The sequence below is a fragment of the Contarinia nasturtii genome, unplaced genomic scaffold (assembly GCF_009176525.2).
Source record: "Contarinia nasturtii isolate CC-2019 unplaced genomic scaffold, AAFC_CNas_1.1 Cnas_scaffold_695, whole genome shotgun sequence".
NCBI classification, from domain to species: domain Eukaryota; kingdom Metazoa; phylum Arthropoda; class Insecta; order Diptera; family Cecidomyiidae; genus Contarinia; species Contarinia nasturtii.
The window spans coordinates 9,233,977-9,258,968 of NW_022198046.1; the positions used below are offsets into that span (position 1 = coordinate 9,233,977).

At 34.7% G+C, this 24,992-nt stretch overlaps 1 protein-coding gene across 9 annotated transcripts in view; it reads right to left on the reverse strand.

Moving 5' to 3' along the window:
- LOC116341252 (tyrosine-protein phosphatase Lar) overlaps nt 1-24,992 on the reverse strand; it is a 380,836-nt gene that overhangs the window by 46,411 nt on the left and 309,433 nt on the right. For 8 of the 9 annotated variants that reach the window (XM_031768204.1, XM_031768200.1, XM_031768205.1 and 5 more), the window contains 2 exons: nt 7,242-7,283; nt 6,379-6,669 (listed from right to left, as the gene is read on the reverse strand). In XM_031768204.1, coding sequence (XP_031624064.1) covers nt 6,379-6,669; nt 7,242-7,283 — 333 coding nt within the window. The remainder of the gene's footprint in view (nt 1-6,378; nt 6,670-7,241; nt 7,284-24,992) is intronic. The other variant, XM_031768206.1, reaches the window with a different exon arrangement.

Genomic DNA, 24,992 nt, shown 5'->3' on the forward strand with positions numbered 1-24,992 from the left:
TTTTCAATCAAATTTTGGGATTTGTTTGCAACCAACCGCAAAAATCCACCGTTACGGGCGATGAGCTAAAACTTTTAATACTGCTGATTCATTACTAAATATACAGACACAAGTAAACAGTTATTTCACCAGTTCTCGTACAATGTATCAGCGCGAATGAGTGACGGAAAATGTGAAAGCGAACGACAAGAAGGAAGGGTCGGAGTAACATTAACGCCGAACAGCAGTGTAGACTTTACACGTCTAATGATGTTGAGCGTTACTCGCAACGCGTACAAACAATGCGGGTTTTGTTTAAACAAAATGAAACAAACAATAAATGCCGTCGTCGTTGTTGTCAATTTATCGTGCGTACACGCTATTCATTGAGCAAATAAATCCATTTTCAGCATGCATAAAGAATCAGGCGCACCACATGTCTTTGCCTTTGCCGTTAGTATGTTTGAATATACACATTCACATACTTGTACGTGCGAACAAGGCACATGGATTGTGTTTGTCTAATGGTCTACATTAGACTTCATTTGGTATGCAGTACAAGGCGTTTGTTTAAATTAAAGTGATACCATGAGCTTTGGTACAGCAAGTGTGTATTTGATAGCTCTAATATATTTTTCGTTCGTCTACCTATGGCACTAGATTGTCTCACTATCAAACACCAATGCATTGACATATTCCTATTGATTACATATATGCAATCTTTGTTGACTGATTACAAATACAACAGATTCGTTACTACTTCAATATTCACGTGGATATATGCACCATTGAACTGCATCGGTTTGCAGTGAATATCATTTGAGCCTTTTCTCTGTCTATTTTTGAGCCTTTTCACAATGTGTATGTAACACTTTACCGTTTTCATTCTTTTGTTCGTATTTGATGCATCTCGGATGCTTTTATTTATGCTCTCATTTATTGCATCTTTTTTGACTCCCACATTCAGCATCACTATGTTTGTCTCTCTCTATCTCTTCATTGCATTTTCTATTGTTGTATTCCTGTTGCAATCTTTCGACACATGTTTTCGGATTTCTGCTCTCTCTGTCTGCAAATGAGTGCATGTAATAAATGATTTCAAATGGAGATGCGTCACTATCAAATGTAATATACCGAAATGAACAGAAATATTGATGCATCTATCATTTGAAAATAAGACTGACGGCAAACATAAACTAAAGCAATCGAATGGATAGTGGATACGCATCTCCATAATCGGAAAATGTTCAAACATTTTATCGATGCGGAACCAAAGTATGCGAAAAACAAGTAATCGACAGAATTGATGGGATAACATGATACTCAACTGTTAACGTGTGTTCATCTTTTGCTTTCGATACAACCTAATTCATTTCGAATAACCTTGTCTTCCAATTTTGGATGTTTGTTTACCTCAAAAGCCACAGTGTATTATCGTTCGGGAATAGCCAATTTTAAGCATTGATTATGCATATCATTTTCATATGAATCCTATAAATTTTGATGAAGGAACATTCGAACTTGTCTTTTTTATTTTTGACATATTTTGTCGATATTGAATACATCCATCTGGTGACACTATTCAATCACATTTTCAAAGACCGGACACACGAATAGTTAGACTATATAATTTTCACATGTATGCGCAGCGGTGTCCGTAGTGTTCATCGATGTATTTTCATATTTTTCACCCGCATTATTTGGCGTTGTGGTTTTCATCGTTGTCCTTCACAATAAAATGTGTGAGTGTTCTATAAATTCCTTTGTAGTTACGTATGAAAGCCACTGCAGGATATTTATGATTGTCATTAAAGCCACAGCGACCATATCAGATGGTGTTAAGGAGTTGTACACCATTGTGATTAATCATTACCAACACTACAGATAAGATCGAGACCGCCTGTGCTTTAATCGTTTGTTGTTCGGTATTTTTTTGCGCCTTCTCTCTTTCACACACTCTTCTTTTCTGCAGCGAACAATAGAATAGCTAGTCGAAATTATGTGAAAAGAAGTTGAAGAAGGACATGAATAATGATGAAAAAAAGCTTCGATTTCAAAAGCCTTAAGGCTTTGTTCACTTTTTCCAACTTCTTTGGCATAACGAGCGTCAATTGTCACTTTCGACAACAAAAGGCTTCTTCAATAGAGAAGAACATTACCAATGTCGTCACTCTCACACAGTAATTATCATTACTATATACTTTTCATGTCGTTTGTCCGACGCGTCGAATGTCCTTCACGCGAATTTTCGCGGTTCATTTGAGTCATACAGAAGGTGATTTCACATAGCACATTGAATAAATCATACACGAATCAAATGAATTTTGTTGATATAGTGCAGGTCTCATTGTTGACTGTGTTGAACTTTTAAAAAAAATTATCCAACTATTTTTACACTCAATTGAGACCATTGAATTATACATCGATTCATCGATTGCAAAAACTCAATTTTCAATGCAAGTTTAAAAGTATCCATTTCAACTTTAATTGAAAAATGACGTCATTTTGCACCAAACATTGAACGGTGTCAATTTTTCAAGCGCTCGTTTCAGTTCCATTTTTCAATTGGACATTTAATCTCACCATTATTCGGAATTGAAGTATTCTATAGAACGATTTTGCACAATGAAAAAAATTCCAATTTTAATTTCAGTGAAGTTGAATGAAGAAGTACTTTCCGATCGGCAAATCACAATTAAAAATTCAATTTCATTTTTGTGAATAAATTAGCATAGGCACACGTTCTAAATTTGGTGTCCATTTAGCTTTAGAATAAGTTGTTAGATATAGTGTCACAAGTGATTTATAGAATTCGATTGAATTTTTTTATTGTATTTTCTATTTTTCATCTTCGATGAATTTAACTATTTTAAAAATGTAATTTCCCTCTTCGATTTTGCGAAGTATACTGTCGATCCAATTTTTGTGAATTTGCATGCATTGAATGCGATAAAAATGCATTGAAAGTCAAAATTCTGTGACAAACGACATAGCGAAATGTGGAGTGGTAAAAAAAATTGCGATATTGTTGCAATTACAGTGAGAGCGATCAGTTACAGTGACAGTGGGTAAAAAATGATTTATTATGCAAAAATCAAAAAGTTGCTGGATGTTTCGTGCTGTCGACCGGTCCGGCACATTTTTTCAAACAATGACCGGATGCGGACAAAAAATATAATCAAGTTGAACGTAGGCACACTAAACGTAATGTCCATCGAACAGATATTACATTTATGGAATGATCATAAATTATATTTTATTATGAAATTCGTCATATGTTACAACTGCAGCCAACACTGTTTTTTCACTCTTTCGCTCTTTGTGCACTCTTTTTTTTTATTCGGATCGACAAAAAAAGCCAATCGAAACGGAGACAATGTATGCATGTGATATAGACTCAAACATACGTAAAAAATGCCCCTATCAGCAAAAATGTATGGGGAAGTGTGTTTTTTTTTTTTAATTTGTGCTCGATTGGAAATATTGTTCAGTGGCAGAAAATTACTCAGCGTGTGACCAGAAGTGTTTGAATGAATCATCGGTCAAATGTATGGTGTTAAGATTGGTGTGGTTGAAAACATCTTGCGGCGCATAGTAAATGTGAGCTTGGATTGAAAAAACATTGAGCAGACTCTTTTGTACTCTCATCGTCAGTGCAGTTTGAGAAAAAAAGACATTGTCGTAGCCATTAAACTGAAATTCGTTTGAACCGCAATTTCATTTTTTTCTAGCATTTTAACCCATTACATCCGGACTTGCATCATTTACATTTTCAAAATTTTGCATACGGAAAGAGAATCACCGTTGTCTGCGATAGAGTGCTATACCAATGCACGTAAGTCACATATGAATGATACAAAGAGTCGAGCACAGGAATTGTGTTCGGTTTTATTATGTTGACTGGTGAGGAACATATGAAAATAAATGAATCGGTTGTGTGTAATGTAATAGCTGTAGCAGTAGCACATTTATTTCCACATGATTGTGTGGCGTTTTGTGTATTTTTGCACTCACTCGAGAGAATCACGGTAATGACTCCCTGGTGCTACACACAGTTGCTATTGTTTAATACGTCGTTAAACAAAACATACATTTTGCAATGGCCATATGTAGAGAGAGAAACCGCACCGTACTACTGTGCTGATTGCACGATGTGCCCGGTTTATAAGTTCTTCACATAATATTTTTCTATTGTTGATGGTTTTGTTTAACTCATCGCACGAATCACATTGAATATTCCACAAAATGAGCGTTACAAACGCCAAACGACACATCGACAAAACGAATATTCACTTAGAAAATGGACTGGCTTCCACATAGATAGGGAGAACGAGAAAGGAGAGAGAGAGAGAGAGAGAGAGAGAGAGAGAGAGAGAGAGAGAGAGAGGGAGGGAGTGCGACCGTGAGCAAAAATTGCAATATTCGAAATAAGCTCCGAACGCGTATCAGAATTTGCCGGGCAAAACGAGAGAAGAAAAAACACTAAACTGACTGCGTGAAGCCCATTATCATGAAAAACAATCTGTTTTTATTATGTTTGATGCCACTTGCCGTGCAACTAACTCGTTCGTTCGTTCGTGTTGTGGTTTTAAAGCAGTCATTCTTGCAAGCCGATTCAAACGGAGGGTGCGACAAAGAGCAATGAATAGTGAGTGAACGAGTAAGTAAGAGAAAGAGAGACCTCATTTTCAAAACGTTTTTCGTGCTTTGAAAATAGAAAATGAAAACGCTAAGCAACTTACGTAAAAAAATATGCATTGGGAAAAACGCGCGTCCCAAGTTGAAATAACACTTTACCGCAAAAACATTTCCACACACAAACACACTCGCTCTCACTCTTGGTTTAAATTTATTTCATACAGTCATCATAGAGACCATGCACTCATTTCAGTTCTAGTGTAAATAATGTTAAAAGTAAACTAAAATCGTTGTTTAGTACAATCAAAATTTGAATATATACACGACACCGATGACGATGGTGGCAGCGGCCGTATTGAACGTTAGACGATGGTGAAAAACATTCAAAGAGTGCTATGTTTGTGGTAATGGATGTGAAGTTTTCCAACATGTAGATCCGTTTTCAATGCATTTTCTTACACCGCCCTTCACTTTTCTCTCTCACTCTGTCGTACTGCTAACGAAAAACATTCATAGCGAGAAAAAAAAAACATTTCGAAATTAAAACTCACAATACAAAGTAGAAAGAGAGTGAAATCAGTGGACACAAAATGCAACGACCAGAATCAACCGAAAACGAGAATTAAATAAAGCGTGAACGATTGTATTAAACCCATTTGAATAGGGTTTAAATGTTCTACACATCGTTTTATCCTGGAAAAATCCGTATTACTCTCGACATGACTGTTGATTTTGATTTTGTTGAAACTTAAAAAATCGTTACCCCGTTGTGTTAATTGAATTTCGAAAAAGGATCGAGTACTATCTGTCAAAATATTTCCCCCTATGCCAAGCGAAATTAATTCGATATACGGCGCTGATGTAAATGTCACTCTGTCATTTCACAATAATACTTTTTTGGCTTGACAATATATAAGCTCTTCATTTAAAATGCATACACATTCATAATTATTGAATCGTTGAAAAAAAAACATGTCATAAAATATTTTTCTAACATTTTTCATTAAAAAATTTATTAAATTTTTTTTTTATAAAAAAATTAATTTGTTTATAAATTACAATAATTTCAACAAAAAATGTTTCATCGATTAAATAAGAATCCAATGTAAATAGTAATGACAATGCGACACCTACCGTAAAAATGCAAAAAGAAATTTAGTTGGTCTCCATTGTAGCATTTTTGTCCACCATGACAGCATCTTCGTTTTACTTGACCAATCACAGAGAAGCAAAACGAAGATGCTGTTATGGCGGACCAAAATGTTACAATTCCAAATAAGTTTCCTTTTCTATTTTAACGGTAGGTGTCGCATTGGTATTACTTTTTACATTAGATTCTTGTTCAATCTATGAAAAAAATTGAAATTATTGTTATTTTTAAACAAATATATTTAAAATATAGAGAATTTTTATGATAAGTGTAAAAAGAATATTTTATGATATGTTTCTTTTTTTTACTCGACCGTTCAAAAATTATGCATGTTGAATGAAGAGCTTATATATTGTCAAGCCAAAAAATGTATCATTGTGGAATGACATAGAGTGACATTTAAATCAGCGCCGTATATCGGATTTATTTCGCTTAGCAAAGGGGGAAACGTCGTACTCGCTCCTTTGATAAAATGGATAGATAATATGTTACTATACATAGATAGATCAAACGAATTTTCAATGTGGTTGTACATGTCACAGCCAAAAGTCAGATTGAGTTTTTGGTAGAAAATGTGGCGATGATTTGATATAGTGTCTCTAATCACTTACCTTCAAAGACGGTGAGTGCTGCTTCGGCTGAAACGGCATCACCTACACCATTCTCAGCGACACACTCATACGGAGCATCATCACGACCGGCTCGTACTGGTTCAATTCGTAGTATTGATTGTCCGTTCATCTGTGTTACCGAATATCGACTTTGTGTGCCGGAAACTTTCTTGCTATTTTTACGCCATACTATCGAAGGAATCGGATCACCACGGGCTGCACAGAAAAAACTAGCAACGCCTCCAACTCGTACAGATTGATTAATCGGTCGTTTCGTTATTTCAGGGGGATCTACAAGTATACACAAAAGAAAATAATAATCGTATTAATAAAAGAAGCATATTTATTCGAAATTGATTTTAACGGTATACCATTATCACCTCGAGTTATGTAAACATAACTGAATGTGATTCATCATCGTAAAATTTCGAAAACATAACAAGAAAAATATATTCAATAACAATTGCAATAATCTCCATTAACATAAATTTTTAATGGTTCAGCTCAATCGATTGGATTTGAAAAGAGTTTTTACCCGTTAAAAAAGGCGAATTGAATGTCATATTAAATGGAAATGTGATAAAATTCAATTTTAAAATCATCATTATTCAAATTGATTTTCATATAAATTCCCACTGAAATGATCCAAATTTAAATAATGAACGATGCATTTTTCATGCCATTTAATGCAATTGTTATTGATTTTCTGTTTGTTTTCGTCGCTAATTGAATTACAAATTGAAATGGTCCTGTGAATTGTGTTGATTTAAAACGAATGTTATTTTTTATATAAATATAATTTTTTTTAAATTCCCATCGAATTTTATGGGTTTTTTTCCTTCTAAAAAAAAACCCAAACTTACGTGTTAAATACTGTATATATGGAAATTCAGAAAAATTTCCATCTGCAACAAAGTTGTGGAGAATATACACATAAAGTTGATTTTATTTGTTGAATATTTATATCACTCATTTTTAGTTGTTGTTATTATGATATTTTTTAAGCGTTTTATGTTTGGTTTTAGATTTTATTACATTTAAATTGTTTAATGGAGTGTTGTTTAATAGGTCGTATGTGAATAATGGTGGTGTGATGTTGGGCAATTTGGCAAAGTTTTTACCCGTAAACGAAAAGGGAAGTGGAATAAAAAAAAAATATGGTTGGACGAGAATTGCAATGAGGAATTTCCTAATTTAGTGTGCCATTTATTTATTGCACACTTTGGCTATAATAAAATGTTAAATGTATGTGTGAAACAGAGACCATAGCAAATCTGAATGTTGCGACGATGACGACGATCAAACTAAAGTACGCGCCCCGCCTGACACACATCGGAAACTGGAACTTAACATTTACTTCATTTTGACTTTCAGTTTCGATGATAAATGCATGACAGGGTTTTAAGTAACTATGCTTTCAAATATCAAGTGTATGAAAGTAACCATTTTGGCTGAGCAAATGTGTGGCATATATTATATAGTATTTGTAATTTATTTTGGCCCACACATACACACTTTTGCCATTTAATTCAATTCAATGGAAGCAAACGAGACCACTGCGAATAGTATCGTATGCAACCAAACGAAAAAAAAAAGAACAACGAAAACGAAGACAACGAAAGCCAAAGCTAGTTGGCTTTTTTCCCATTGGAACAATACATTCGGATGTTATAATTTAGTTTTTGGACCATTACGAATATTAATATTGTAAAAATTTATCACACCCTCGAGACGATATCACATAAAATCTTCAACAAACATGTATGCTAACGACTCATACATTACCACATTCGTTCAAATACAAATACCCTTCTATTCTTTCTTTCCATTATCTCTAGCATGCTCACGAACATAACGAATTCTAAAGACAGTCACATTCAGTGAAAGACGAACATTTTCATCTATTCACCGAAGCGAATCGTCTTCTGCGTTGAGATTTGAGTGATTTTATCACTTTCAGTTGACTGTTAGCCAAAGGAGACGAACTAATCAGTCAAAATGAGAGTGTTTATGATTTTTTTTTTATTTTAATAGTTTAGGTGTAGGTGAAGCGTGGCTACGTACCTGATAGATTATAAGTTGATGGACATGATAGATTATAAGTTGATGGTTTTGATATCGTTTTGAATGAAAGGTATGTTCGTATGCGCATACCATTTAAATTGAGACACTTTAAATTGACAATAAAATAGAGGTAATATTTCTTCTTAAACCATTTATCTTGGGCAATGCGAAGTGAAAATGCGCATCGCTTGTTGATATCAATATACAGTGCATGCATCATAGCTCACGCTGGCATTTGCACACAGGAACACACACACAGAGAGAGAGCAAAAATGTCGTCGATGATAAAATTATTCATAATTTAAGCATATGATTTTGTTGTTCACAATCCGAAATACCATCTGCTGTTCATTTTATTTCATTCATAAGCATTGTTATTCCAGCGATATTTTGTACGCAAACAAAAGCCCGAAAATATATAAAGAGAAAGCTGGAGATAGCAAGAGAGCGAAAGGGGGAGTGATGCTGGTAGTTTACCGAGACTAAATCATACGATGTATTAAATTCAAGGTCGAATGAGCAGAATTATTGCAGTAAATTTGCCAACAGAAATACAATCAAACCATTTTATCTCTGGCTTCTTGGTAAAATTCAACAATTTCACCGTATAAGTAAAACTCTAAACTAATATTCGAGTTTTATCCATCGTTTACTTCGTGCTCCTCTGTTCCTGTATCGCTTTCTTTGCCACAGAATTCCAAGCAGAAAATATTACCGAAACACATATATTTCCGTTTTGTGATGTTTGCGCTTATGATTATGTCAACTGGTACAAACATAATTCATATATTCATCAAGATCACACATGTAATTCGGTTGACATACCGAAAACGAGAAGAGGATGTTTTTGATGAAGACACTTTGTCATTCAATTTCAATTCGGACGACACATATGCTCACAGCTTGCCGTATAAATTTATTGAGTGTGCCTTGGTTGCCATTGCAGTATAAAAAAAAATGACTCAAATTAAATATGCACCAGTTGTTCGTGTGAGCTTCAGCTCATTCTATCTCATACACACTCATTTACATTTACAAAATGATGGGACTTTTGCATAAAATCAGGGTCAGCAGTACCACAACAATTTAAAATTTATCAGACTAACGAAAACTGATGTATATATCGGACTAAAAAGATCAAAAGTGTACATAAAATATATTCTTCTTTTTTTGAACCGAAACCAAACTCTCAACTCTTCATCTATCCCCCTTCAACTCTCTCAATCTCACATTCCATGAACTTAATTAATTTAATTCTAGCTGGAATTTACCGATTTATCAACTTCATACATAATCCCTCCGAAAGCTTTTTCCAAAAACTTTTCGACTGGCTTATGCTATTTTTAATAAATTGCAAAACATGCTTAAATCCAACCGACAACATAAAAAAAGAGAGGAGAGAACGAACAAAAAATGTATAACGAGCCTGACGAAATATTTTTGTGATTGTCATTCAAGATATATGAAACGAGAAAAATGATATCAACAACAACAAAAATGATGATGATTACACGAAACAAATACCGAACGATACCAGCATCTGAATCATGGCATTAGAAACGACCCAACGAACTACACGCATGCACATGATATTTTTATCAGAAACGGCAAGCAAATGTAACGCGTTCGGGTAATAAAGAAGGTTAAAGTAACAGCGCCAGTTATATTCATAACACGTTGTAAATATTGCTGAATACAAGCTTTATGACCCCAAATGATTTGGTTCACAGTGTCGAGCCGCTACTGCTGTTGCTTCTTCTTTTTTTTCCATTCCCTTTCACAAATATTTCGCTTTCTTTGCACAATTTTTCGGGCATACGGTAACATTTTCCGGGGACCATACATAATCGAACAGTGAAAAAAAATCTTTCTTGAATAGTCTATCAGTGTGCAGATGCATGAAAGAACTAAAATATGTTGCCTTTCGTGCATCTATCTTACAAATATGATTTTTTAGTTGATGTTATCGCCAATGAAGACGGTACACATGAGTTATGAATGAGAACACCAAACACGTACATATGTTATAGCGAAAATGAAAGCAATTGAATTCAGATCGTAGTTATGCGAAATCGAAGCGCTGAGAACATCGTTTGTTATTATCACTAACCTGGAACGGCTTTTTTCTTTTCAAATACAATATATTGCATTTAATACACATCAATGCGAATGGAAAACAACACATACATTGGCATTATGATCACGTAGTGGGCTTTATTTTTTTTACATACATATCATTGTTTCGTTTGCCATTACTTTTTTCGGCACTTTCAAAGCGCCAAAAGTATACACATTTCGCACTTGGCTCAACCTTTCGATTTAAGGTAAGTTACACGCAAAAATTATTATACTTTTTCTACGTGCGTGTCCATACATCATCCTCCAGTTTTTATCGAGAATAGATACAAAAACTTCATGTAAAAATGGATCCTTTTTTTTTCAAATCTATGAACGAATGATAACGACAGTGGCAGTGGTGGTTTGTTCATTTCCACGTTTGTTCACACTAATAAACCAAAAATGCTGTAGTCAAAGTGTGAAATGCAATTCGCACTCGCCTTTGAAATCGATTCCGAGATTTATTGATGTGTATTAGTAAAGTGGCAAGTTTATCCATGTCGATCCATTGTTGTGTGCGAATGAGAGTGTGTATGTTGAAACTGGTTTTTGTGTGTGTAAGTTTTTAATTTAAATTGTTTACAAACTTAAGATTGAAGCCTTCATCAAGTGCTTTATTTGTGCTCAGGTTTTATGTTGATATTATGTGCAATTGAATCTCGGTTTTTATGTGCAAGCAGTATCATTTTAGTTGGAACACTTGAAAATCTAAACTCGGTAACATAAATGCGTACACAAAATACACACACACACAAGTTCTTTCTCTAAAAAACACACACACACATCACGTTTTTAGTATAAAATCGATTTTCGTGCTTTTGTCACCAGAACGGCACCGTTTCACACAAGCTTCGTTTTTCGTATCCCGGATATTTTATGATTTCGTTTACAACGGCATTAGTGTTTGGTTTGGCACAAGTACTTTGAGAAGCATTAAATAACCTCATACGACAACGAATTCATATCAAACAGTTGAGAATTCATGGTATTTGAAGCACACGTCAAATGAAGCTACACATTTGCACAATGCCATCAGATATGCAAGAGGAGCATACTCGCAGAGAGCAAGATGGAGCAAGACCAAGACCGAGTGAAAAAGATTATCGCATCGAACCGAGATTCGTCAATCGAATAGACGTACTCTTTCTCCTTGCATTCCAAGGAATGAGATTAATAGTAGCAATGATGATGCACATTTCGCTTGCACAGCATCCGTATCTTGCTCTCTCTCTCTCTCTCTCTCTCTCTCTCTCTCTCTGTGTCTCCATATCACACAGTCACATATCGCAATTCACTAAAATATTCAATCTGAATATTATTCAAGTTGGTAAGAATAGTTGAAGAGCATTGATTAACAGAGATTCCATTGTATCATTCGAGTTGGTTTTCGGTTCACTTTCGGGCTTTAAGCACACATTTATTGCATACAAAAATGGGTGTTGGATTTTGTCAAGAAAATAAAGACGAAAATTGTCTTATACTTTGCTTACCTTTAAATTTATGCGCACACAAATGGTAAAATGGAATGTTTCATTGGAATGCGATATTGTGCAATAATTTCTCTGTGGATACGGTAAACGTTTCACAAATAAAGAATCTATTTTCACTTGATTTTCAAAAAGACATTCTTTGTAAACGTATCCGCTAAATTGTGCATGTGTACGTCTTGCATTTGTTGTGCGTTCCAAAATGTAACTGCGATCAAAACGAAATGGATTCGGGGAAGAGACACAGAGAGAGAGAGAGAGAGAGAGAGAGAGAGAGAGAGAGAGAGAGAGAAAAGCTGCTAGCCATTTGAATGGTATCAACATATTCCACCAAATTCAAATATACAAATAAATAATCTAAATTCGAGAATCATCATTTCGACATACGAAATGAGCACAAAATAGAAGAAGCACATACGCACACAAACAGATGTTTAAAAAAAAAGCAACAACATTACATATATTATGAGAGTATTCGATAAATAGATTTGCTTTTTAACCACTTTTTGAGCAGAAATAAACACGTGAATAAATATGTGGAGAGAAACAGTGCTTACATGTGTGCTTGTGACTATGCACTATGGTGCATGGATTTTTATTTGTATTTAACGAAAATGGAATTCAATTTGCCGAAAATGGATACGAAGTGAGTGAGTGAAAGCAAGCAAAAGAGCTTATCAAACAGGACCAATGTATTAAAATCTATTTATTATTTTGCAACGCTCTCTTCACTGCGGCACTCTTTATTCGTCCTGCCAACCATCACCAACATGCATCCGAAAAGACAAACAAACATAAATTCGAATGAATATCGCATTCGTTTCGTTTCCGATAGTTTTGGATTCAATTTAAAGCAGACTTGGTACATTTCAAACGTTTTTTTTACACAAAACAAATCCACCGATAAAATGGAAGGAGAGAGGGGTAGAAAAAGAGCGAAATGCACCAATACCGATGCTGCTGCTTCTCGTATCTCGTATGTTTGGTCAATGTACATTGTACAAGTTGTGTGCATAGATCGGAGATACAATCCAAGTTTGCTTATACATGTATGCGCTCATTTTTCCTTGGCATCGATGCGCATCTGAAGTGAAGTTTTTTTTCTCTCTTATTCTCTTTTCTGCAGACACATCGCTTTATCTTGAATCTGTCGAGTCTTGTCCAATTTTTTTTTCTTCCATCTTTTGCAAGTATGTAATTGAACATGTGGTAACTCTCGAAACGAAAACATTCAACAAAACAACCACAACGATGTATATGTATATATAAATGAATAAACAATCGGTAATAATGACATAATAATAATAACAGAACCGGATGTCAAAACAAAAGCACCTGCAACCGAACATTTATTAACAAAAACAAAGAGAAAAAAAGAGCAAACAATTGCAAAGAAGTTTTCGGGGCTAAATGAAAGAAGAAAAAAAAAACCAAATGTTTCGAACGAAAACTCATCCCGAAAATTGATTTCGTTCGTCGTCTTGCTCGGGCCACCAATAGATTAATATCTACAGAGTTTGGGCATGAGAGAGAGAGAGAGAGTAACAAAAAATAACGTGAACAAATGAAATTGGAAACGAAAGTAGCAACGAATCTAAAACAATTCAATAAGCATTGAACCTCCAGCACCGGGCAACAGAATAAATAGCAATTTAGTGATGAAATCACATGAAAGAAAAATCCAATTTACTTTTATGCATTTTCTGCTTGCTCTCTTTCTCACTTGTTTACCGATTTGGGTATACCGTTGGAAAATAGTGGTTTTACTGCTGGTTCAATCAATTCGATTAGCTTGAAATGAATAAGGACAACCAAATACAATCGATTCATAGAATCGTATTGTTAGCGATCAAACTATACCGAAATTGAAATTACAACCAATATCCAAATTAAACGATTGCTTAATTTTCTTGTCTTCAAACCAAAATTTTCACATTTTCACATATGGCACGATGAATTCATTCGAATGACATTAAATAAGTTCATCACTTTGTTCCATTCTCTTCTTTGGCATTCAATGAAAAGTACATAGAAAGACCGAAGTGGAATTCTCGGATGTAATGAATTAATATCGTTTTAATATAAAACACTGTACGCACATTCAAGACAACAGAAAACCCATTGTGCACTCGATCATCACATCATCTTACAATAAAGGCAGAAAAAATGAAATATTGAGAAAAAAGTAGTTTTAAAAAAGGCATATATTTTTTCACGACGATTAAATGCTTTTCCACGTAGATGCGATTTAATCAAATTGCATTCTGAATACAACTTTCAATAAATTATTTTATTGTGAATGCTCTTTGAATCTCCGCCGACAATATCGTCGTGTTGATGTAAAATCTAGCATTTCTTTGAATGCAACTCTTATAATAAATAATGGTTGAAATGGAGAATCAACAGGATATTTCATAAACTTAATTGAATTTCTTTGTTCGCTATTATTTTTTCTTTGTTCAACGTGGATGTTCAACGTGCATGTTCAACGTGGATGTTCAACGTGGATGCTCGGAAAAACGATGATTATTATTAATTTAAAAGATGCAGAGTAATTTAAAATAAACATTTGATATTTCTCTGTACCTCATAAAAGCCCTAAGCTGCTGTAATGAATGTTAATAATACACGGATAGATAAAGAGAGAATTTCCAGGTAATAAATTGTTTATGATGATAAATGAAGATAGAAAGATTTTAAATCAGCGTTACAAACATGTCGTACGCATCATCATTCGGAAGGAAATGAGTTCGAAGCAGTGAATTTGCGTGCTTCCGTTTGGCAATGATTGATGAATGACGATGATTGCAACGTCGTTGAAAGTTTGAAGGTAAAACCGCTTGTCCGGCTCACTTAATCGGGCAGAACCATTTTGTTCCGTTCTTTTTTTTTTTATAGCCAATGATGAGCTAGATCTGGTGTACGTCAACGATAACGCAACGTAATGGCAAATAAATGGACACGCCGGCATAAAATACATTGCACGAGAAGAAAAAAAAAACGATGCACCAATGAAAAAGGAAGTGCTCTTAAAAGCTATTCGGATTTTGACACATTTGACATTGTACATTTAGTGGTGCATGACATACATAACAAGCACTTATCATCATCATAGTCATCGAGTGTTTATATGCACTTGGCAATCAGTATTGCTATCGTCGCCGCCGTCGCCACCACCGCCATTGATGCTGCCGCCGTTTCTATCGAACGAAAAAAAAAACACTTATCTCATTTCCTCGCAATAAAACGTTTGCATTTTCAAACATACAAAATGGTGCCGCACGACATTTCGATGGTGATATACTTTAAAATCCACATTAATTGCAGTGTTGGCATCGCTGGTGCGTTTGTATCAGCAATTTTACTACTATATTTTGCTCGTGCTATTTCCGGTTTCAGATATAACCGATTCGAGAAAGTGCTTTGGCCTCAAAATATACATGCATAAAACGATGGAGAGACTTAATTTTTGGACATTTATGGTGAACCTGATGGTTTGACAAAATACCATTCAACGATTTTTTTTGCTTTGTTGGGCAGCCAACTTTAGTATACTGAATACATTGTGTGTGTGCGCAGTATATATATACTGACGCAAAATATCTTGTATTCGATTCACCCTTAAAAAGGATACATTACAAATTGAGCCTTTTTAGTTGCAGTTAGTTGGAATTTTTTTCATTCTGTCTGCTGATTTTCACTTTTTGCAAACGCTCTCTTTCACAATTTTTTTTTTTTTTTTGTTTTACAGCGAATACTTTTCGAGTTGTTTTTTTGTTCAGTTTGTGTTAAGCTCATCGTGCAGTTAAGCACACTGGCAACTATTTTTTGGAGGAAGTTTTTTTCCTCTTCGACTTCATTCCCATGCGATTTTGCTTCACATTCTGAACACGAACATTTCGCGAGAACTATCCAATAGCTTTGACTACAGAGTGAAACTTTTTACTTTTGATTTTTTGTTGGTCCGTACTCGCAGTTTTTGTAGGTTGTTGTTTTAGTAAAAGTGCTATTATGCGAGCGTCGTTGTTTTTATTTCAGTACATTTGTCTATTGGCTTGAACCAGAGAAATATACTGATTTTTTGTTCTCCGGTAAAATGGTAGAGTTTTTATTTTACTGTGTTTTGTTACAGCTGGAGGAGGTATTCAGTCTCAGCCGCATTCGTCATGGAATTGGACTCTAAAAACAATAGACACACTGACATTACTAATTCACAAAGTTTAAAAGTCGATAGTCGATGGATTTCATGTGTTGTACTGGGTACACAGTCTTGTCATTCAACGATACTTCGGCCAAGTGTGATGCCCACGGTCAGTTTGTTCAATCGGATTTTTTGTTATTAAATATGGAAACTTGCTTCGTATGCAGCGCCTTCAGGCAAGATATCTATAAAACGTAAAACTTTTAAACGCAAGTTTTTTCACTTGAATTTCGTGCAATTTTCTTTTAACCATTTTTTATTCGATACTCTTATCGTGTAAAAAATCTATGCCTGTGTTCGCTTACCCCACCCAATTCGGATCGAATCACGGTTCATTTATATCATTTGCCATCTAGATTATTCAATTGAGAACATTGTTTTGTGAAACAACCAAAAGCAACGGATAGCACGATGTGCATGCCAATCAAATAACTAACATCGATTTCAAGCACACCAAATACAACTGAATAAAAAAACACTCTTTTACAATCGCTTTTTACTAACATTGATGTTACTGTTTGCGATACAATATCGAAAACTTTTCGACGTGCCAACAATAACGCTTCACTAATTTCACTGACACCATCGAGTCTATTTTGGTGGAGCGCACTACCAAAGAACGAAACAGTGAACAAAACAACGGAAACGAAAACAAACACAAACAATGCCAAACTTATCTGTTGGTACAATCTTTTAAACACTTCCGGAATCTGAAGAATTTCAAAAATGCAAACAACGAACGAACATTGTGTAAAATGTAATGGCACTTTCAACCGTTCTATTATTCAAATGCTTGTGGCATGTAATCGGTATCCATTTTTGACTTGGCGAATAAAAAACAACTCAAATTAAAACATAAACATGAATTTAGTTGCTTTTGAGTTGAGCTATATGACAGCATATGATGCTGAATGGCCCAGTAAATGACCTGTGAAATGATGTGGACATTAAACGAAACGATGACTTTGCATTTAGACACCAACTCCGGTGAATTGTAAGAAAAATGTCACCATTTTTGGTAAATAGACGGTATAAACACTGAACACCGACACAAAAATGGCTTCGGATATGCGAACAAAAAAAAAGTGGAATAACGTATTGATTGGTGTTTATTGATGACCATAAAAAGGTGTTGTTTATGACAATGTCTGTTTGAATGTAAAAAGTCATATATGCCATCAACAAATTAAACCCAGATCAAAGAAGAGTCAAGCATTTCGAACTCGATACAGGTGTATCAGCGTAGAAATTTATAATTTCACATTTATAGCGGCTGCACATAATTCACGCTGAAATATTATTCCATGGTTGGTTGAACTTTGACTAAAAATCGACTGTAATATGGAAAAGATCGTATATATTTCCATCAGTTTTGTTGACGGTATTTATTGCGATGGTAAATTTTTGGGTCGATTTGAATTTGAGGATTGTAGCACCTGCAGCGAATCAACATATAAACATTGTCTCCACACTCGAAATTCAATGCAGTTTTGGTTGCAATAGAAATGCATCGGTGTGTTAATTTTTGGTCAATTGTAGTACGCAATGCATGTTTGTTTTGTGTCCATTTACGAAATGGTTTTCGATTTGTAATTTGTGTAATTTGTTTTTTTTTTTTTTTGAAATGAATGTTTGTGCCGTGGACACACGTCGGTAAAAAATGGTAATTTATCCTGTAAATAGAACACTTGAGGCACCACCGAAACGTGTATTATCCAACAAAGTTTATTGTTTCAATTAATTGCAAATCGCACCCATGTGAGCGAGAAATCGAAAGAGAGGGAGAGAAAGAAAGAACGAAAAAAAACGGCAACGCAAAACGACCATAAAATAGATCGCTTTGTCACATGGTTGTCATTGTTGCTGGCATACTTCGCTAACTGTGTAACAAAGTCAAAATGAACGACATCGAACAACATTTTATGATAATCAACGAAGTGGCGTTCGTGCACGCATCACTTCGATTCACATGACTGTCACAGAATGAAAAACATAACAGCACACGATGCGCCCAACAAAACATCATACAAACGGAAGGAAAAAAAATATGCATTTTGTTTTCGAATTATCGCAATGAAAATTCATGTAGCGTATCAGTGTAATGACATCGACTCCATGTGCATTTTTGTTCAAATAAATTAAAAATTATGTAGAACTTTCAAAATTGGCACCCATCGTCGACACACTGAATGGATACATTGGTTGTTGGCTGCACGCGATTCCATATCATTCATCAACTGGAAGAGGAAGAGAAAGCAAGCGAAAAAATAACACCATGAAATTTTAGACGGGATGGAAATAAACACAACAACACAACGAAAAAATACTTTGTGAAAGTATGTATGCTTTTAATTAAAACTCCAAATCGATTGAATTTCACGCATTATCAAAAGAATAGCACTGGTTTCCGAGCGCAGGAACCAAACAATCGGATGCCATCAACAAGAAAACCATTTCAATCCGCACATTTTTGTTATCTTTTTTATAACACGATTCTCACCTTTTACTCCTTCGTTCACATTTTTTGTATTGTTTTCGGAGGCTCGAAGATGAACTGATATGCGATACGTTTTTTAACGTAATAAAGAATGGAATCAATCGCAATTTGCCAGCAATTTTATTCGCTCTATAGCAGAGACCAAATTGTTTCAATTGATGTCTGAAATTCAGTAGAGTTAAACACACGACACCACTTTAAATCAAGAATTTTCCACCTTTTTTTGTTTGGAAAACATTTTGTCAAAGTTCGCTACAGAATAAAATCATTGGTGTGAGCAACGGTCGTTGTACATGTCGTATACAATAGAAAACCCCATTTCTATAGCGAAAATTAAATACTTGAGAACATAAAAAAGAAAATGATTAAAGTTAATGGCACAACAAAATCTTGTGGTTGTTTTTTCTCCATTATTTCAATCTTTTTTTTTATAAATCTCAATTTAATTTGATTGTTCGCTCTTTCGTCACTGACTTTTTACGCGATTGGATTTGCATCCATGACAACCGTGAACTCGTAATAATCAGTTCTTTGCGTTTTTTTTAAATCATAGCTTTATGGAGTCTGTAGCCTTAGACTTTGAATGTGAATAAAACAAGAAACCGTTTAAAATAATGAAAAAGAACAGGAAACAATCAAGTGTATTGAATGAAATCAGAATGGTATTATATAAAAACCACATCGAGGAATAAAACGAAAACAATTCCACGAAAATAAGGTGACATTTTTAATTGAATTAGATTTTATAAGAATAGGAAAAATCTACAGAAAAATCCGCAGAAAAAAACAAATGTGCCTTTCACCTCGTTACACGTGTTGGAGATTATAATTCATTTATCACTTCGTAAATGCTCCAAATCAAGCAATAAAACGTTTAATCACTTTGTAATTTCGTTCTTTTTTTTCACTTAACCACGTACACACTTACACGCATTTAGAGGAATTTTATTCGTTTGAATTGTTCGCATTTCAATGACCCAAACGAATTAGATGAAACGCAGCCTATTGGCTTTTTTCCCGACGTGTGTACAGTACAAAACATATGGAGCGACAGTTGACGGGGAGATAAATGATATTCGTTATTCTCTTCGACTATAAATAACTGGCAAAATGCAATGCTGCTGGTGTTAACACAACGGAAAAAAGCACCATGCCCGAATTCGTATTTGAAACAAAATTAATGACAAGAATTTTGAATACGCACACACCGAGGGGAAGAGAGAGAAAAAAAACAATGGAGAAGTCACCGACAACATCCCGACTGTCACTAAGCCGTGTCTCTGGCATATGTGTTTTAATTACACATTTGTTTGCGCGTGATATATCGATAAATAATACCATTCGTATTCATTTCAAAGAGGGACAAAAAATTGAGCGGCTTCTTTACAACCGGTGAAATATAAATGAAATGCAAACGTAACACTGACATTTTCCCTCCCTTTCGGGAGCTTGCCTCAGACCACACAGTTCAATTCACAATTAAAATCCACTTAGAAAGATCCATTTTAATTTAATAAATTACAGCGATTATTTTTTTTCGCATTTTCAAGCGAATTGGGAAGATTATTTTCGCAACATTATCGCTTTGGCATTGATTAATGAATGAATATTTGTTAATCGCTTTTAAACTCGCAAAAAAAAAGTTTATACAAAGCAACCGAAGTTGTTAAAGAGATGGAAAAAAGGTTCTGTTTTTATGGTCACTAAATCTCAAAGAAATCGTGTTTTTCATCGCAATTTATCAATTAAAATGTGGCATTTCTTTTTTCTTTTTTCAATACACAAAAAAATGGTTTTTGAAAGAAGATTTTGAATGTGTTTTAACTAAATCTCTTTTGATATATGTGTTATCTAAATCAGGCTTTGTATCAAAGCCTTGATTTAACGAGACACGCACGGAGAGCACTTGCCCTTTTTGAACATTGATGTTGTACATTTTCAAATGCAGTTACTATTAATGGATTGTGGTTTTGAGCGCACACACACATACGATCTGTACATTGCAATCAAACAAATTGAAAGTTTCCGGTGGCAATCCGGTAGAAAGCAAAATGTAGTTTGAAGAGATTTAGAACTTGATTACAAGCCCATTGACAACACAAATGCGCGACTTAAAAACTAATGGCAAAGTGGCATGTATATAGAAGTATGAAAAACGAAGATAAATCTGACGCAAAGAATTATTTCGATACTCTAGATTGCTTGTTGATTGTGCAAAGTTAAAAAAAAGTTAAGTGATGAATAGAACAAAGGCGAATGTGATATTTTGGAAAAAACGAACAAAATGTAGAACATACAGCAGCGAGAGAGAAAAAAGTACATTACAAAAGACATATCAAACTTATCTGATTCACTTGTTGTATTTTCCGTTGGTTTCGTCTTTTCATGAGCAATGTGTGTCATTACGTGCATATGTTTACGCCGAACACACGAAACATAAACAACAAATAAGTCGAATACGAAAATCGAATATATCTTCGACAAAAATACGAGAAATAAAAACCAAGTCAAACAGTAGACAGCGACCAACTTTATCTCGTCTTCATATCACATTTACCAACTTTCGAACGTACGAAAAACTTTTTTGTCGAACGAATCTTTCGAATTTCGCATCAGTCGGTGCGTGTCTTTTTTCACTGACATATCTATCTATTTATCTCTTTCGTTCGCCTTGCATCTCATTCTCGTTCACATACTGTCTCATTTCGTTCGATATCTGTTTCATTTCCTCTTGAATTGTCCGCAATGGTGTCGCAAAAGTGCTTACAATTGCATCTTCTTGTCGCTTAAATAAAGCAATACAATACGGCAAGTGCAAAAATATTTCGATTTCATGTTGTCACTTCTTTGTTTTGCTTGTTCACGGTTGTTCAATGTATTGAATGCGCGATGAGAACGCATTTGCTGAAGACGAAATTCAAGTATGTGTGCGCTCTTCATTTCAGAGGGTTTTTAGTGTTTGTTTACAACTAAAGTCCCTCTTATCAGGATTTTTTCTATTCATTTATTCGTTGTGTCGTTCTTACTTGTTTGCACACTCCCACTCTATGAGTCTTATTCGGTGTGTGTGTGTATGTTTTTTCATTAAGACCAAATGATAAATGGTATTTTCTCGTCGACATGCTGGAAAGTCACAGGGAACGGTTGGTCTTTGGGTTTTGTGTGATAAAAATATAATCATTACTGTTTTGAAAGTGAACAGAAGTTGAAAATACATGGACACAAACACATTAAATAGTCGCCATGGCAAAATGCACCAAAAGAAGATTGAATTCTTTTTCATTTTACATTTGTTTTTTGTTACCATTCTCAATGCCCTGTCTATTCTCTGGTCTTAGCCGCATTTTTAACACTGTAAGCATATATCTCTCTAAACCAGACGCAAGAGATGAACGAAACCGAGAGAGAGAGAGAGAGAGAGAAAACTTCTTAAAAGAGACTTCATGACTTTTTTGTAATGAGATTCTCAACCATTGGAAAATGTTAGATCTATTACAATTTCGGCAACGGCTCAAAGTTTCTTGCACAATCTTCACTTTTCAGCATACAACAAGGAAGAGAATAAACGAGAGAATGAATAGAAAAAACGCACACCGCATCGAATAATCTGTTTAAACTTGATTCGCCCTTTTGAGTGATATGCTCTCGAAAATGAAATTCTTTGGCTTCTAATGTCAATCGGCTTTTGGAATCGATTCTACGGTCAAATCCCATCTTTGTTAGTTACTGTCATTCTATAGCTCACGCCCTGGTTGCATCATCGAAGTGAGTGTGTGGTATTGACATTTGCCAAAACATTAAGCCGAAGGTCATCGATGATAAAGATGAACAAACACACACACACTCCCTTCCTCCTACACAAATTCAAGTGGAAAATGATTTGATTCACGGCTTTAAAATTGTTTCGGCGTGTGCTTGGAATTTTTGATGCGTATAAATTCTAAATGGATTTTCTTTGTCTGCATCATCAATTTTATATTTCGCTCATACCAAATATACACGATGATGATATTGTAAGACCGCAATCACAGCAAAACCAGACATGAGAACAAAAAAAATACTCGACGAAAAATAAGATGCCGATGTGTGAAGTCATTTCAATTCGAAAAAGGTGTTTGCTGTTTATCTCAAGTGCCGAATACCTGTCCAAAATATTTATCCCATTTGATTTGTGACATATTAATATTTTGCTAATGCTGAACAGAATGGTATCACGCACGTATTCAGCTGTCACACGGATTTTCTCTATCATGTATATTTTTTTCTTGTTCGGCAACCAGAAATCCGCATTCATTCAATCCCACAAACACATAATTCAAAATCCAATAACACAAATTCCAGGTATTATGTAAGATATTACACGCTTGGACATTTTGTATCGATCGGCGGGGATGGACATGGAGTTGAATTCGTTGGCCTATTTTCGTGTTTCAGCTTCATCAATCATGTAATTATGAACGCATAATATCTTTAGTTCTTTTTTTGTTTCTCAGGGAGCGAACGTAAGCACACACAATGAATTCTGCTATGAAGTTTACAATGTGGGAGTTACACTCAAGTGCACAACAGTTACTTACAAAAATAGAAATAAAAATGCCACACAAATAAAGTAGAATGTATGTCAAATGAAACATTTTACTTTCTACTGAACTGCTAATTTGCCACTAATTAAGAATGTAGTTGCCATAGAAAATGATTTGAATTGGAAAATTAATTGTAATTATATTGGAGTTGGTACACACATTTCCTTGCAATTTTCAGTCAAAGTGCATTAAACCATCCACTTTATATTGATTTTTTGGTTAAATTTAACTTGAAACACATACACAAAATTGACCGACTTTGAATACGATTTTTTTCTATCTAAAAATGGCACATTTCTACAATATACAATAACTTTGAGACACGATATCAATAAATCCTATATGATTACAATGCAGAAGCCGTTGTTAACATAATAATGTACAAAGTGGAAGTTTTCTTAGTTCGACGAGAGCATACATTGGTTTTTGCATCGTATTAGACATCGTTGTCGCTATCAGCGGCGTTAACAATAAGAATTCAATTTTGTATTGATATATCCGTGTCAGCACAGCTGCATTCGGAAGCACAACAATGACACTCTACCGCTTGAATACGCTATAGTGTATATTAAGAGGGCAGCAATGTCGCGTTGCCGCATGCTAATCTATGCGCTAGATATTTATGAGATGAAGAACTATGGACGTTGAATATATTTAAGCAAAAATGAGTGACTGGTTAGCAACGAAAACTTGTGCACTTGTTCCATTAAAAATGAAGAAGCATCCTAAATTGACTTTATTGCGCTTATTTACTTTGAACATTTATACCGTGACAATGGCAAAAAGCTTGAGAATATCTGTGTAAGCAAAGAAAAAGAGGGAATGAGATTGAGAGAGAGAGAAAGTGTGTGAGTGATTGAGTTGCTTTTAGTAGAACAAGCCAAAGTTCATAACATATTTATTAAAGTTTCATTTTTGGTAAGTTTGTCGGTGAATATTGTTCATGTATAGATTGAGTTTCGTTGCCGCTTTCAATATACTGTGGATACCGTTCGACTCGGAATCGTTGTTGAAAAAAAAAGTTACTGATGGAAATATTATGCTTTACAGTATAGAATATTTTGATACAAAAATGTACAATTTTTTTCGCTTCTGGATTGGAGACGAGCTAAAAGCATTTGTTGCCAAAAAAGCAAAATGGTATAAAAATAAAGCGAAAAAAATCCTATCACGAACGCATGAAAACGTGAATTTTTAAACCATGTGTCGAGAGACAAGTTTCTACGAAGTGAATAGGAAAAAAAAGTGAACGAAGAAATAAAAAGAGTTAAGCGTCTCGATAGATAAATGGTGAAACCGAAAACGAGAAAGCATCCAAAGTTTGCATATATTTTTTCTCTCGGCTAAGTTAAAGTGATGCCCAAAAACTTTTCGGATGTGGCCATTGTCTTGCCGAATGATACCGTCAAAAAAACAGAACCAAATCAACGAGACCAACTTTCATACTTTTATTTATTTATTTATCAATTTCGTTTCATATTCAACCTCAGCCATTTCATCGGTGGATTGAGAGCGGATTAAGTTGCATTGTTACTGCTGTCAAAAGCAATTTAATGAGATCTTGTCAGAGATCATTTGCAGAAAGTTTTTGTTTGTATTTTATTTTGAAATGAAAAAGTCTAGTTTATGATTGGAAAAAGTGATTTAGAATAATCCCGTGAGAT